Source organism: Heloderma suspectum, chromosome 1, assembly GCF_057233095.1.
Source record: "Heloderma suspectum isolate Gila_16-S chromosome 1, 16-S_ref, whole genome shotgun sequence".
Classification (NCBI taxonomy): domain Eukaryota; kingdom Metazoa; phylum Chordata; class Lepidosauria; order Squamata; family Helodermatidae; genus Heloderma; species Heloderma suspectum.
In genome coordinates this window covers 314,482,142-314,498,183 of record NC_139458.1, presented here as the reverse complement: position 1 = coordinate 314,498,183, position 16,042 = coordinate 314,482,142, and the positions used below count along the sequence as shown (strand labels likewise).

Genomic DNA, 16,042 nt, shown 5'->3' with positions numbered 1-16,042 from the left:
TTTAGAAAACGTAGTATCTTCAGCCATTTTATATTATTGAATGTTGGTAACATATATCCTTTAGCATCTAATGGATGAAAGCATGTTTTGCTAAATAGCTGAGTAGTGAGCATGCTGCCTCAAGGGCAGTCTGGCAGTATTTCCTGTCTCCATTTCACCCCCCGCCCCCAGTCTATTAACTTCAAAAATACTGTTGCTCGAGGTCTAGAAGCATATATTTATAAATGGATGGCATAGTTTCCATTGCGGTGTATGAAATTTGATGTTTCACTCCCTACCATTGTTCCTTCTTTCTCTCTCATCCCCCCACCCTCCTTTTTTTTCCTTCCAGGAATATACAGTATGTTGTGTGTGTTCTTATGTGTGTGTTGCAGATTTGATACTCTTGTTCTTAGCACATCTCCTACTTCCTACTTCTGTGCATTCATGCAAGTCTGGAGAATACTTAGGGCAGTATCCAATTGTGTCATTCTGTTGGTATTGGTGATGTTGCGCTAGCAGAAACTAGGTTTTGAACTATGTGCAAGAAAAGAATTCAACTAAAGTTACTTTTGTGTAAGCATGATTGCACAAGTGGTTTTGCATAACTCTTGTGCAATGAATCATAGAACCATAGAATAGTAGGGTTGGAAGGGGCCTATAAGACCATCGAGTCCTTGTGTTATGCATTCCTGTTGTGCGACTGGTTGTGCAACTGCTTGCACAACTAGTTAGGCAAGCAGAATGGGCAGCTGCTTGCGCAGCTGAAAGATTCAGCAGAGCTCCGTTAGCGCTACTGAGTTTGCAAAATGACACTGTTGGATACTGTCCTTAGTTAAGTTTCCAGACTTCATTTTAAAAATAGAGCATCCCTGAAGAGCAATCTCAGAGGCTGGACAGTCACATAGGGCCTCCTTCAAAGTCCTGCCACCAGTTGCATAGTGGTAAAGTTTTTTAAGGAACAGTGAGAGATAATTAATCCATAGTCTGCCCATACCATGTTTTAGCCTTTATGGAAAACATCTCCATCCTGATTCAAGGTAGTAGTAGGTAGCATAACAAGTCCATGTGCAAAAGATGGGGAATAGTAGTTATGGTATGTCCCCTCCTGACTCCCCCCGCCCCCATTTTAAAAGGGAGGACAATGAGAGTGCTCAGCCTGCATTTAGACAACTGCACAGAGTGGGCCTAACATAACAGCCCCTAGAGGCAGCTGCTTAGGACAACAGAATTTCAGGGACTCGAGGTGAAAAGGGGGAATCCTTTGAGGAGCAATAAATTCAGCAAAAGTGCCAAGGCAAAGTTTGAAGATTTGGTCCTAGAGGCCAGCATGACAAGGGTCTTTCCATACTTCTCCTGGAGAACATTCTGTTTCAGCTCCCATGCAGGCTGAGCAAGAAAGCACAGCCATGAGAAGGCCGTGGTGATCATGATCAGTGATGCCATCAGGGTATCCAATAAGTCAGTGCTAGTTCCAGGTGCTGGTTTGAGGTGCCCTCCCCTTCCTGTAGGCCCACCACCTCCTTGCTGCTGTTGCTGCTGCTCATTTGCTTGTCTCTCCATATGGGTCTAACCTGCTTTACCTTCCAAATACACAACAAGATGTGTGGAGTTACTTCTTCTTGTTCCTCTCATTGCTCGCTCACTCAGATAGCAGTTGAACGGGAAGCAACAGCAAGAAGGAAAAACATCAAGGTCAGGTGGCTCCAGGGATTGACTGTCGGCCCTCTACTAGGGTCTGGGCCTCAAGAGGTGCCTGACAGTGTCAATCCCTGATGCTGGCCTTGCAGTAGGTACCCAAGACACTCGCTCAGCCACATTCCAGCATGGTGTAGTGGCTAGAGTGCTGGACTGGGAGTCGGGAGATCCGGGTTCTAGTCCCCACTCGGCCATGGAAGCTCACTGGGTGACTTTGGGCCAGTCACATACTCTCAGCCCAACCTACCTCACAGGGTTGTTGTTGTGAGGATAAAATGGAGGAGGAGGAGGATTATGTACGCCACCTTGAGTTCCTTGGAGGAAAAAAGGCGGGATATAAATGTAATAAATAAATAAATATTGAGAGTTGAGAACTAGTAAAATGTGATATAGCCCAGATAGAAATGTTTCCCTGAAGAAAGGTATTTGAATCCCATGCAACAAATGTAAAATAATTGAACTTCTTTTTCCCAGCATTAACTGATTGTCTAGAAAGACCTTAAGGGTGTAAACTCTGAACCATTGCAACCAGAGGAAATTCTTCCATTTTCAATGGGATAAGGGTCTCTCACCCTTAATATTATTTGATATAAGTAGCTGCAGTCCACTTCCCACATTATAAATTTTGCTCATGGCAAATCACTCCCATAATACAGATTATTATTTTGGTAGGGTTTAGACCCTTGATTGCTTACAAGTTAGACATCCTTTCTATTATGCAATTGCATTTATGGGAGGATTTGCATAATGATTTTCCAAATGAAAATTATAATATCAAAAGCAGTTCTAAGACTTGTGTCTTCCATATTAAAGTTCCAGATTAATTTCCTCATAGTGAACTTGTAGCTGTGCTTTGCTGGCTTATTGTAAGTGAGATAATACGTTGTGTTGCCCTGGCCATGGGCATTGAACTCTTAGGTTAGAAGTGCCAAGACAGTGATAAATCAGACTCAAAGGTTTGCTTACAAGGAGACTTTATTGAGTAACTTACAGCACACAGGCGAACCCAATGGTTGGATCAGACAGCTTCTCTGAACCCCGAGCCATTGGGCACAATGGGTTTTATACAATACATGTTAGCCATGAGGCAGCACAACACTAGCACGCACCCCTATTGTTCATTCTCAGAGTAGGCTAGAAGTGTTTGGTTCTCAAGCACAGCCACCTGTAAACAGACTGTGCTTCCCAGGCCATCAGAGATAAGACATTCTCCTCATTAGTAAGGAATGCGCTGAGAAGGCTGTTGTTGGCCCTTGACTCATCTGCACATGCTCAGAGGCTTAGTAGCATGGGAATTGCACCAATAATTAACTTCAGCAAGCGTTGTGGATCTCTAGGCCCCTCTAATGCTACAAATGACTTGGCTACGCTCCTGGGGCCAGTACATATGTGCACTTTCTTTGCCTTCTAGAGCTGCAGGTTTTTGTTTTAAAAATGGACTTAAATAAGAAACATTGGTTAAAAAATATACTAACCCTTGTCCTGTGAGGTCTTTGCACAAGGAACATTCACTGGCCCAGAGCAGTTTGTCTCTGTAAGGTATTACTACGTTTTATACTTTTCCTGTTCGGCACATATTAACAAAGTTGTGAATGGGAGCATCAAAATAAGAAACCAATTTTACTGCTAGACAAATAGACAAACTTAGAAATGTTCTAATAAGGTAGAGAGGCAAATTAATTTAAAATGATTATTTAAAGATCACAATTAAAACAATAGGAAATAAATATAGTTACCGAGGAGGGAGATGTAAATGGCCTGAGGAAGTATTTATTTTAATTATTTTATTTTATTAATAATTAATTACATTTCTATACTGCCCAATAGCTGAATCTGTCTGGGCAGTTCACAACCCATATCATATCTGGGCGGTAACCAGCCCGTATATGTATTATTCACTTTTCAAGTGGATAGTTCCTTGCTATTTTCTTTTCTCTTGACATAGGGGAAAGCTTTCTTGGTTCCCTTCCATCATAAGCACATTAAGTTGTATGTATGTCACATTGATTTCAGTGGACCTTAATTCCAAGTGAGATAGTTTAGGATTAAAACCTAAGCGTTGTTTACCACATTTATATTTTATCGGAAACGTTTGTTTGAAAGAGGGACGCCAGTTCCAAACACCATGTGTTGGGATGCTGCGTCCCTAGCCAGCTAGAAAGCTAGCAATATCTAAATATCCAAGGGCATTTGGAAAAACTCCACACTCAGTTGGAAGGGAGGCTTTTAAATTTCTGTTGCCAAGCCTAATGCTTTTGTTGATCAAAGTTAAACTTCACAGTGGTAAGAAATGACTAGTTCTGTCAGTAGAGTTCTAACTGGAACTGATTACACTATTTAAAAATTTAAAAAACATGTTTGTACATGTTAATTTTCATAGTGGTTCCAAATCCCACTTACTGCCCACATCCAACCCAGCCACAATTGCCTTCCCTTAAGAATAATCCATCCATGAAAGATTGTGAAATTGGAGTCATGAGAAGGAGCAGCTGCCACTGTTTGTTTTTTTCAATTTGTGAAAAGTACAAGCCTTGCACTAGATACATTTTGAAAATATAGGAGATTTGGGGATCGGACCTAAATTGGAATGTAAGCATTCACTTTTATTATTAATCTAAGATTTATGTTCTAAATATTCTGAAACCCTAAATTAAAGTTAATGTATTTACTTAAGACTTCCTACATACTCTAAAAATATTATAATTTACTGGAAGACTTGAGCTCTATGCAGCCATTCTGTAATCTAAGCGTGATAGGGGATAATACATGCCTCATTCCTGCATATACCCCAACCCCCACTGTGCCAATCTTGTCCCCTGGCCTGCTCAGATGTTCATGCATTTGAGTCAGGTTTGGTTGCCTATGTGCATAGAGCCCAACATGTCTAGGCTTTACCCATGTGACCATTATTTTTCATAATCTGGGCATTAGAATCAGTGTGCATAGGCCCCTTTGCAACTGTGGTTCCAATGCATGCATGTCAGGAACCTGAAAGGGAGCCAGGTGGCACTCACACCTGATAGAAGAGGTATGCAATCTGAAAATAGTGCACAGATTTTTGTTTCTTGGCTTAAATCAGGTAAATTTCTCTGTTCAGGGCTGACACCAGTTTTGTTTATTTATTTACTGAGAGTATTTTTATCCTGCTCCTTGGCCAAAAAAGGCTCCCACAGTGGCTTACAAATAACCAATAAAAGAAGATAGTCCCTGCCTACAGGCTTAGAATCTAAAAGACACAACACACAAGGAAAAAAGAAATAAGGAGGGAAGAAGGGGAGAAATTAAGTCTTTCAGGGCTGGTAGAATAGCCCTGCCTACCCCTCCCTAAAAAAATACAAATTCATGAAAATAATAACAGCAATAACAACTGTTAAGACAAAAACAGGCAGCAATATAAAACATCATAATCAGGTTAGTGATTAAAAGCTAGCTTGAGTATTGAACATATATCATGGGGTTTTTTGGTCCTGTCACCAAATAGCAAATTTTTAGAGGATGGTAAAGGATGAAATTATGAAATTGTTGATGTTGAGCTTTCTTTGGTCCCATTGATATTTTTGTTTGGGTATGCTAAAGATATAGTCCCAATTGATTATGTGGAAATGACTATTCACTTACTGACGGCTGCCTGTATGGCAATATAGGTGGAAGACAGTTAATCCTCCAACAACTAATAGTTGGTGTATGAGAGTTTGGGATATGGCCTCGAAGGTGAAATTAACTAATATGATTAGAGTCAGAGAGGGATAATGACTAAATAATATATTTTTTAGAAAAACAGAGTCTGTTTAGTTTATATCAGAACAAATTTCAGGATTCAGTAGAACTGTATTGTTAGGGGAAACTTAACTGATATGAGTTTGATTATGTTTATAACTCTTCTTTGTATATTATTTGTATTTATGAATCAGTGTAAGATGGAAGTTCATAAATAAATGTTTGGTTACAATGTTGTATTATAGTGTTTATAATGTTGTATTTTTTGTGAATTGTTGCGAACTGCCTGGAGAGCCTTGTCTACTGGGCAGTATAGAAATGAAATAAATAATAATAATAATACATAAAAGATAAAAGAAGGAAAGAAGCTAGTTTAAGTACAAAAAGATTTTAAAATCCATCAAGAGACAGGAAGATGACGACCCTGGAGAGTCCCACAATTGTGGCACCACCACCATCCTGAGCTCACACATAAAAGGGGCAGAGAGCAGGGCCTCCAAGGCCAATCTTAAAGGCCAGGCAGGTTCATCCGAGAGCAAGCAGTAACCTGGTCCTAAACCATTTATAGTTTCAAAGATCAATATCAGCACTTGGAAACCAATGGGCAACTTGATTGTTGAGAGCCAAACAATAACCTGGTGGCTGCACCAATTGATGTTTTCAGACTATCTTTAAAAGCAGCCCCACATAGAGAGCATTGCAGTAATTGAGATGGAAGAAATTAGGCAGGCATGGGCAAGCCTTTTGTCTTGGAGGAGCACATGCCAGAGCCAGGCTTAAATCCAGGCTCAAGGAGGTTCCAGATTATCAGTTTCATCCAAGAATACCTGGAGTTGAGATGCTTGAATAACATGCCCTCCAGCAGCTGGTTTGTTCAGTATTGGCCAATGGTTATTATGCTCACTGTGGTCCAGATTTGACTTTTTTGGGGGCCAGACCACTGCCTTCTTCAGAAGTGCTGGCACAAAAATCTGAGTAGGCCAGGCCCCAGCTATGACCATCTCTGTGTCTGTTCAAAAGAAGGCATCCTTTATGTATTAAAACTAAACCGCCTAGATTTTCTTCAGGGGAACATGGGCAGGGGGAGGCAGGGAATTGTCTCAAGAAGATAGAAGGTTTGGGTTGGAGAACATCACTAAAGACTGTTTTTAAAAGTGTTTGCATGCTTGTTTTAACCATCTCTCTCTCACTCACTCAAATACACACACACACACACACACACACGAGAGAGACAGCAGCCCTTTTCAGGTGTTATAAAAGGTGGTGAAACTCACCATGAGAGTAAGGAACAGGGCCATACTGAACAGCCCCACCCCCAACATCACATTATATCATAGCCGTGCCCATCGGTGTCTATATACACAGCATAAAGGCCTTTGCACTTACAGCTGTGCATGCGTAGGCTTCCACGTTATTCAGAACCTGGCATGATCAGGGTTCTGAATCGTGTGGAAGCCTATATGCATACAGCTGTACATGCAAAGGCCTCCCCGCTGCAGGTGTTCGCACTGTATATGTGGACACCAATGGGTGGGGCTATAAGTGTCATTGGGGGCGGGACTACTCGGTTTGGCCCTGCTCATGTGGTGAATTTTTATAATGCCTAAATAGGGCTAATGTGAAAATGAGTGTTAGTGCAATGTTTTAATGGATTTTCAACAGATTTGTATTTCTTTTTTCTACCTTTGATACTTTGGTGGTGATGTGGCAATTGATAGAACCAAATAAATCATGAAAGAAGACTTGCCAAGAAATCCTCCTCTGGTGAAGAAGAAACAAGTCCTCTTATTATGCCCGAAAAAATCAGAAACACTACAGCTGAAGGTAGAGCTGGTACTTCATGTGCAAGAGATGGCACTGCAGTAATGGAGGCTGCAGCAAATGGAAGTCAGACTGAAAGCAGTGAAAAAGAAGCCAGCCGTTCTGAAAGTAGCATTGATGCAGACAGCGAGGCTTCTGAAAGCGAAAGTACTTCTAAGCAAACCACTTCCAGCAGAGCTTGTAGCACACCTGCTTTATGCCCTGATGGGCATAAACACTTATCTGCAAACCTTAAATTGCAATACAACAAATCAAGCGATGGCATTGCAGAGTCGCTTAGTAATGCTTTGTCAAAACTCCACTTTGGCAGCACAGTTAGTGAGACTGAAGGGATCAGTCGGGATGCACTGTCCAGCCTGTCAAACAACCTCACCTTTTCAGCAGAGAAACCCCCGTTGATGCAAAGCCCTCAAAATGCTTTCCAGACCCTTTCTCAGAGTTATATCACTAGTTCTAAAGAATGTTCGGTTCAGTCGTGCCTCTACCAATTTACATCGGTGGAGCTGTTAATGGGAAACAACAAGCTTTTGTGTGAAAACTGTACAGAATGCAAACAGAAACACCAGAAGAAAGCAAATTCCACAGGTAACACACTGGCGACTGAATATATTGTTCATTTCGCTCACCTTTTCAACAAAATGGCACACTCAAGGACGGGGTATTGATATGTGTGTGCCTCAAAAAGCAGCCCCCTTCTTCCTCTGCTACATGGCAAAGTGCTTTTGAAAGTGGGGGAAATTTCAAAGGCCTTTTGTGGCTTGGCATGGGAGTCAGCTCTTCAAAGTTAAAATACAAAACTCGGATTGGTCAGGCCTAAAGTAGTTCTTTGGATTCTGGCTCATATAGCCAAGGGATTCTGAACATGATGCCTAACAGGGTAAGTTTGGGGGCAGTTTTCAGGGGACCCTGCTCATCTCTGCCTTTGCAGATCTTTTTGCCCATGTCACAGTTCTTCCATAGTCCTACCACTTTTCAGACCATTCAATTTATATTATAGAAATGCAAGTGGAACGCGCAACAAAACATTGCAGTGTGGAACGTTTCTGTTCAGTGCTCCAGCCAGTCAGCCATGCCTTCTTCCAGAATGCTCCTTTCTGTTCCCTCCTTCAGGCAGACAGACAGCATTCCATACCCAGTATGGTCAGTTCTCAGTGAGTTGTTTGGTTTCTCTCTCACCCACCACACACACTTAGGGGTGGTGGTTTCTAATTTTACACTTGTGCAAATTTTGGGGTTCCTGTGACTGATAACGTCCTTCCTGTGTATAGATGGTCATGTTTTCCATTTTGGAGAAGCTCTCAGGGGCCGCATTCCAGTGGTGGGTTGGGCCAAAGGCAAAAGGGGCAGGGCCAAAAAGACCAGCATATTTTAGCTTTAAGGTCTTCCTGCCAGTAATTAAGCCTTAGGAGAGGAAGTTCAGCCTTATAGAATGGGGGAAAACTGCACAAAAGCCAGGAAACCACCCAATGATTGGTGGTTGGGAGAAAGGGAGTGGAACCAGGGAAAGGGACATGGCCTTCTGGGGATCCCTGGAGGAGCTCCAGAGGGCTGGATTTGGCCCCTGGGCCTGAGGTTCTGAACCCCTGGGATAGGCAGTCAGAGAATGGGTCCAGTCTCCCACACCAGATAAGGCAGACACTCCAGATGTCATTGTCTTCCATTTGTAATCCTCCCATGCTTTCCCACTTTTTCTTTTATCTTTTTTCTTACCACAAAAAAATCCCATAAGGAGGGAAAGATAGAGTAACTACAGATTGCCTTTTTCAGGTAGCACAAGGAGCAGTCTATCTGGAAACACCTCTACCTGAGTCTACTGTTGGTACATACACAGCATTCCAAATTCTTTAAAAATAATTTTAAAATTCTCCTTAAACCAAATTGACAGATAGTACAAAGCTTGTAGTTTGATGAAATATATGCAGATTCACCAATTATATAATTTATTCCAATTGTATTAACTGGGGGTTTTGGGATTGAAGTATTCTAATTAATGTAAAGTTTGCTGTGTTTGTCCCTATCATTTTGTATTATAGTAATGCCCTCTTGTGGCCAAAATACATAAAAAATTTCAACTTCCCGTAAAATTAACATAGAATCATAAAATCATAGAATGTCCCACTTCCTCCTCATGACACAAACTAGTACAACGTGGAAGATAATGAGGCTGATTTTGTAATTTGTAAACATGTGAAATGGTGCAGTCAGGTAGCCAAGTGGTAGTGTTTGCCTCTGGCTGCATTTTCTCTGCCAAAATAATTCTCTGTGAAAAACATAGCATAGGAACCTGGAATTGCTTTACTGGATCAGACCACGCTGTCTCTAATTCGGGGCTCCCTAATTCAGGGCTCCCTTTGTTGTATGCTCCTAGCATATTGCCTCAGTACATGGAGATACTATTTTAGCTTTCATGGCTAGTTAGTCATTGACGGACCTTTCTTCCATTATTTTGTCTAATCCAAGGGTGGGGAACTTCCAGACCTTGGCCCAAATGTGGACTTTGTCCAGGACTCAGTTCAGACTTCTGGGCTCTTTCCAGGTCACCTCCCCCCTGATCTGAATTATTGATACTATTTATTCCATCCCGCTCCGCCTCCCAGCTATAAAGCTGATGGAGAGGACCTTGTACAAGTTGGGAAAGGAGAATGCCTGGATACAACTGTCTCTCTCCCTGGTCCCCCCCGCCATTGCGTACTGAACAGATAAGAGTCGCACCTGTAGCTCTGCCCACTTTTGGCTCTGGCCATCCCACTGTTGGAATGCGGACCCTGACAGGTTTCAATGGAGGTAATACAGAACTTGGCAGGAAAAAGCTTTCCCACCCCTGCTCTAATGTGTTTTTTAAGCCACCTGAGGTCATAGTCATGCAATTATGCTGTCACTTTGCATCCCAATCTTCCCCGACCTGGTGCCCTCCAGACGTTTTGGACCACAGCTCCCCTGACCATTACCTATGATATCTGAGGCTGGTGGGAGTTGTAGTCCAAAACATCTGGAGGACAATCTGGAGATTGGGTAAGGCTGTTATGCCTTAATCCAATAGAATAAGGAGATGAAGTCTCAGGTTGTTGAAAATATAATTGTGGTTTTAATGTTCTATATATTTTAAATTGTTTTATTGTGTGTTGTTTGGTTTTAGTTTTTGTGAACCGCCCAGAGAGCTTCGGCTATTGGGCGGTATAGAAATGAAATAAATAAATAAATAAATAAATAAATAAAAATATATGTTTTTCTTCCAAGAAGTAGCCCTACCAGTTGCAAGATTCATCTTGGAGATGAAAACTACCTTTTTCAGACATCTCTGCAGGCATTTATATATAAAAATTGAACCCTGAAGAAGGCCCATACTTGGGCAAAACGCATAGGGCTACTTCTTGGAATAAAACTACGTATATTTTTTCAACATCCTGAGACTTCATCTCTTCATTCCATTGGATCATTTTGGATGTTCTCCAGTTTTGTTTTACCGTTATATGTTAATGGATTCTTGAGCTCAAATTTCCAGTTTGGGGCCAGTTTCATAATATATAAATGTGGGGGAAATATATTTGTAGAGCTGGTAGACTGTCAATGTTATAACATATACATTTTCAATCTCGGGAAAGAGAAGTGTAGATTGGCATTATAAATGAATTGCAGTTTATTTGGGATTGAGATGGGATGCAAATTTGAAGGGGTCATCACTTGTTTGTTTCTGTGCTGCCTTCCAACAGCCTCTCTTTGCTTGCCACTACTGCATGTGAGTTTTCACTGACTTCTTCTAGAAGAGGAGAATATTAATAGGTAGCAGCTGTAGCCAGGAAGGAGGCCAGGAAAGCACAGTGTTAGTTCTATGGAAGCTGCCATTCCTGGTGATGTCTCTATTAGAAGAGGAGAGAGTGTACTCACATGAACCATAGCATTCTGTGTTTCCAGTTTGGGTCCAGGAGTGGTATAGATGGGTAGACAGACAGTGTCTCAGTCCAGACTTAACAATTTTGGGATGATAAACAACAGATGATCAGCCAGAGACCAAGGCATATGCCTGTGCACTTGTTCCTCACCCTTCTCCTTGTGCACCTGTCACTGGTACTTATAATTAATCTATCTGGCTTATTTGAACTAGAGTTCCTGTGATGTCCAAACCAGAAAACTCTTGTTTAATCTCTGCTAACAAACCAGGATAAGAAATCAGGACATCGGATGTCACAGGAAACTGTGATTTAAACAAAACAGGATACAGAACCTGGGTATGGCAGGAGAGGGGCAAAGAGAGAGCATGTGGGCACATGACTTGTTTTGGGGCCAATAAGCTATGGTTTATTGTATTGAGATCATTATTTCTGAACCAGGCTGGTATACTTTTCATTGAACTGTATAACCAGAATCAGCTACAACCTGCTGAGGTGAGTGGCAAATTAAAGTAAATGGCTTTAAATTATGTTCTTGTCCCCTCCTTTTTTAAGGAAACAAGCTAATTGAAGTTATTAGCTTTTCCAGTTGTCTTTTTAATTTCTTTTGACCATTTTTTCTGTAATGTTCATTTGGTTCTGAGAGTCACTGTTGTCACTGGAAAGCCTGATGGAACTGGATCTTAGAGACTTTTGGCTGAGTTTAGCTATGTGGGTGGTTTTAGAGCAATAATTGTTTACTCAACCTGAGCTGTCATCTGCAGAATGAGAATATTACTAACCTATTAAACTTCCTGGATTTTTGTGGGGGTTGTACTGCATACTAAGTGTTCTATGGAAATAATACGTTGTGCCTTTCTAATTGATGTATTTTCTCTGTACAGAAAAGAAAATAGAAGGTGTATATACAAATGCCAGGAAGCAGCTGCTAATTTCCTCTATTCCAACTGTTCTTGTTCTTCATCTGAAAAGATTCCATCAGGTGAAGCCCTGAAACAGGGTTCTTTTTAAAAGGTTTATTGCAGAGTGGGCAGCTAGTGACCCTCCAGATGTTTTAGCCCACAGCTTGCATCAGCCCTAGTCAGCATAGTTAATGGTACTGGATCATGGGAGCTGTAGGCCAAAACATCTGGAGGGCCACAAGTTGGCCATCCCTGCTTTATTGAACTCATTTGTAATTAGGACTGTGCTAAGGTTCGAAAGGTGCCAGCAGGGGAGGGGGAGTGTTTGCAAAAAATCAGACCCTTCCATACACTATTCTGCACATTATTTGCTTCTGTTTGTAGATTGTTTTACTCAGTCTGCTGCTGCTTGGGTGCTGTCCCCTCTTTGCATGTGCTCTTTTGCTTGCTTGCTTGCTCACGCCCATTGCCCTAGCTCTTAATGCACGGGGTAGGGGGAGAGGAGAGTGAAAAGTTCCCATTGCTTAGGCAACTGAACTTATGCTCCCTGTCCTGCTGCATTGTACCAGTGACTTCATATCCTACCCATGTCTTACATGACAGGACTTTACACAGGTCCAGCTGAAATCATAAGGAAAACACACCACTCTGTTTTGGCTCAGCACTACTTGTAAGACGCACCTCCTAGCTTTGCAAAGTTTTTGAGTTATATTTCAAAATCCACGTTAGTGTAATACCTTTATTAGGATAACAACAACAATTTTTTTAATAAAAATTGTGCAAGCTTTCAAGATCTCCAGATCTCTTCATCATTTCCAAAATGGAGGATCCAACATTTTCCCCTTTCTTGTTTCCTGCCCTAGGGGGCAGCTCCAGTTCCAACCTATAACCATCACATGACCTGCAGAGCTGCACACCCCTCCTATCCCATGTCATCTTTGGACTGAACATGTATATTCTGTGATTTTACCATCAAATCAGTTTTTTTCTTCCTCTATCCCCCCCCCCCCCCGGGAAGATGTTTTTGTAACATCTTGCCTAACGAAGAGAGCTGGAGATTTTAAAAGCTTGCACATTTTTTGTGATCATTTGGTTGGCCTATTAAAGGTACTATGCTAATATGGATTTTGGAATTTTTCTCATGGTCAACAGAGCTACCTTTGGGTTTTTTTCCAAATATATTTGTGGCACATAGGTTGTTTAGGTTTTGTTATTTTTCCCTTGGATGTTCTGGATTTTAATATTTTTGGTGGGCTGGAGGGGTATATGGAGGGTTGATATTTAAGGCTTGATAACAGAGGTTCAGATTTGCTAAGTTATTGAGAACAGCACAGAAAAGAGGCTTTGTAACTGGATTCTAAATACACTTAATTGGAATTAAATCCCACTGATTTCAGAAGAACTTTACAAATGTGCTTTATATCAGAAGCGTGGTAAGAAAAATACCCACTTTTTCTTCAGATGTAAAGCTCTCTCTTTCCCCTTCCCCTCCATTGTTCCATCTAAATGAGAGGATTTGGTGTACTGTGGGAAGAGTAGTTCTTTTAGGGGAGCTTGCTGGAAGAACTACACTTCTCATAGTATGCAAAGGATGAGGGAGACGAAGGAGAAAGGCAGATGGAGAGGAAAAGGGTCTCTCCTTTCCCCTCTGTTGTTGCTTCTACTCCTGTTGTGTTGGGAGGAGGGGGCAAGGTGGGAGGGGCAGGGAAATGGTGGAAACAGGTGGAGAGTGGCAAACCTTCCAAGCCACTTGAATGGGCTCAGGAAATTTCCCAGTAATTTCTGGTTTCCGTAGTGAAAATCCTAACCCAGTCCAAGGAGAACTTCAGAAGAAGTTCACCCATCTCTACTTCTGAGTACGTATAATTTGAAGTTGTTCTGATCCTCCTAGATATAGGCTGAATTTCTTCAGAATGACAAATGATTCCTCTTTTGGTGAAAATCATCCACCATCCATCCCAGGTTTTGATTGCAGAAAGAGAATTATCCTTCTGGATCAAACTTGGCCCTGTTATACATAGGAAGAAAAGAATGTTTGTCTTCAGAGCCGAGAAAACCATTTTTGATAGTGGATCTTTAGAATTTTGATAGTGGATCTTTAGAATTCAGTCATTGTGCGATTTTTAGAAAATGTGCGCTATAATTCTTCGTGCACTTTACTGTAGTTGCCACATTTAACAAGGAAGAAAAACCCATTATGCCTGTAACAGTTGTATACAAGACACAATTTCAGCAGGTGGAGAGATGCAATTTATCCTTCTGTAATGCCTTTTTGTGTATAGCAGAATTTAACAACCCTGGTTATACCTAAAAGAAGATTAATTATTTTGTGGGTGTACATATTCTGCCGCTATAATAAATATTGATTTTTTGTATGTAAAATTGTAAGTACTGTGCTTCTCCGATTCAGGATTCAAATGGCACCCATGGAGAAATACTAAATCTTTTTCATTCATTTTTAAGGCTGGTGTGAGTCTAAGGAAAGTAAACCGACATGTGGATTTCCCGCTAGTTTTGGACTTGGCTCCGTTTTGTTCAGTTTCCTGCAAGGTATGGCATATTAGAAGCACAATTTCATATTATACTTTAAAGGTAATTCTGTCAGGCTGCACTTTTTAATAGCTGTTGCTGTTTTCAAGTGAACCACAATGTTTACCCTTAAAAAGAATAAATATTTCAAACTTGTGCATCAGCTGTTCATACATCATGACAGCTCCTGGGCTGTTGGGAACAAGTGGGAGAGAGCAGGCAGGCTACCTGCAATGTATCTCCACTTCCGCTTTTACGCAACAACCTGTGATCAGCTCCATGGGTTAACCGCTGCTCCAGGTTTGGACTTCACGCTCAACAACATATGAAGGAGCCTCACATTTTTGAGTAAAAGCAAAAGTAGCTGGTGTGCTGCAGGCAGGGCACCTGCTGTCTCCCGCTCATGCATGGAAAGCCATGGGTTGTTTAACTGATGGGTTATCGTTACATACAAACCAGGTGATAAAGTCTAATTGCTCAGCCAAGTCAAGATAGTGATATCAGTTTAGCAGAAGAGATTCTTGGCTGCTATTAACCTAAACTGTAATTAACTGGGCTACATCTGACTTCCTTTTATAATAGTAAGACTGAATCTAGTTAGTGAATTCTTGTTGCTGGTTTGACTAGTTGTTATGTTTGGAGCCTGAATGCATTTGCAAACGCACTGTGAAGAAATCACATTTCTCTTCCTCCTTTTTGTTTTTCTCGGTTTGCAAATAAGAATGTGATGGATAGTGGGAAAGTTCTTTATGCTCTTTATGGTATAGTGGAGCATAGTGGGTCGATGCGAGGAGGTCATTATGCGGCATATGTGAAAGTCAGAGCGCCATCCAAAAAGCTTTTGGAGCACATTTCTAGCAATAAAAATGTTCAAGGTATGTACCTAAGAAAAAATATATATTATTTGGTCAAACATGTCTAGTAATTCTGTGAACAGTAAATTCTTTTCTTTTTAAGTTGATTTTACAATTTCCATGCATGAACAACATACAACAAAGCATTGTTTAAAATACTTCTAGCCCACCTTTTTCCAACGAAAGGAGGGTCAAGACATTGACCCAGTTCATATGACACACTGGGCTCATTGGGGGTTGTTTAATCCCCAATAGCTGTGGTGTATGCTAGGTGACATTTAAATATTTAGCCCCTGATTAGGGTGATCAGGGGGTTTCCATGTTGTGTGACTTTGGCCACCAAGATACGGTGGCCAGGTTTGCATGACACAACCACCCTCCAATTGAGGGTTGCATATTCAAATGTTGCCCGATGCACACCACAGCTCATCAGAGGTTAAACAACCCCCAATGAGCATGGCATGTCGTGCAAACCAGGCTGTTAATTTTCTTATGTTTCTAGTTTCTTATGCTTCCTATTCTAATTTTCCAAACTATAGTTGCAAATGGTAATCACTGCTGAAAATTCGTTTCTTTCACATTGCATATAATATGTCATCTAATATTGTTCAGGACTCTGCATTATGCATGGATCTTGCATAGAAACAGGCATCCT

The 16,042-nt window shown here is 41.2% G+C and overlaps 1 protein-coding gene across 8 annotated transcripts in view; it reads left to right on the top strand.

Moving 5' to 3' along the window:
- Positions 1 to 16,042, top strand: part of USP45 (ubiquitin specific peptidase 45) — an 81,040-nt gene that overhangs the window by 56,304 nt on the left and 8,694 nt on the right. For 3 of the 8 annotated variants that reach the window (XM_084827168.1, XM_084827170.1, XM_084827173.1), the window contains 4 exons: positions 7,113 to 7,800; positions 11,987 to 12,084; positions 14,468 to 14,554; positions 15,255 to 15,408. In XM_084827168.1, coding sequence (XP_084683294.1) covers positions 7,113 to 7,800; positions 11,987 to 12,084; positions 14,468 to 14,554; positions 15,255 to 15,408 — 1,027 coding nt within the window. Of the gene's footprint in view, positions 1 to 7,112; positions 7,801 to 8,212; positions 8,367 to 11,986; positions 12,085 to 14,467; positions 14,667 to 15,254; positions 15,409 to 16,042 lie in introns of those variants that run through there. The other 5 variants (XR_014786634.1, XR_014786635.1, XM_084827174.1 and 2 more) reach the window with 5 other exon arrangements.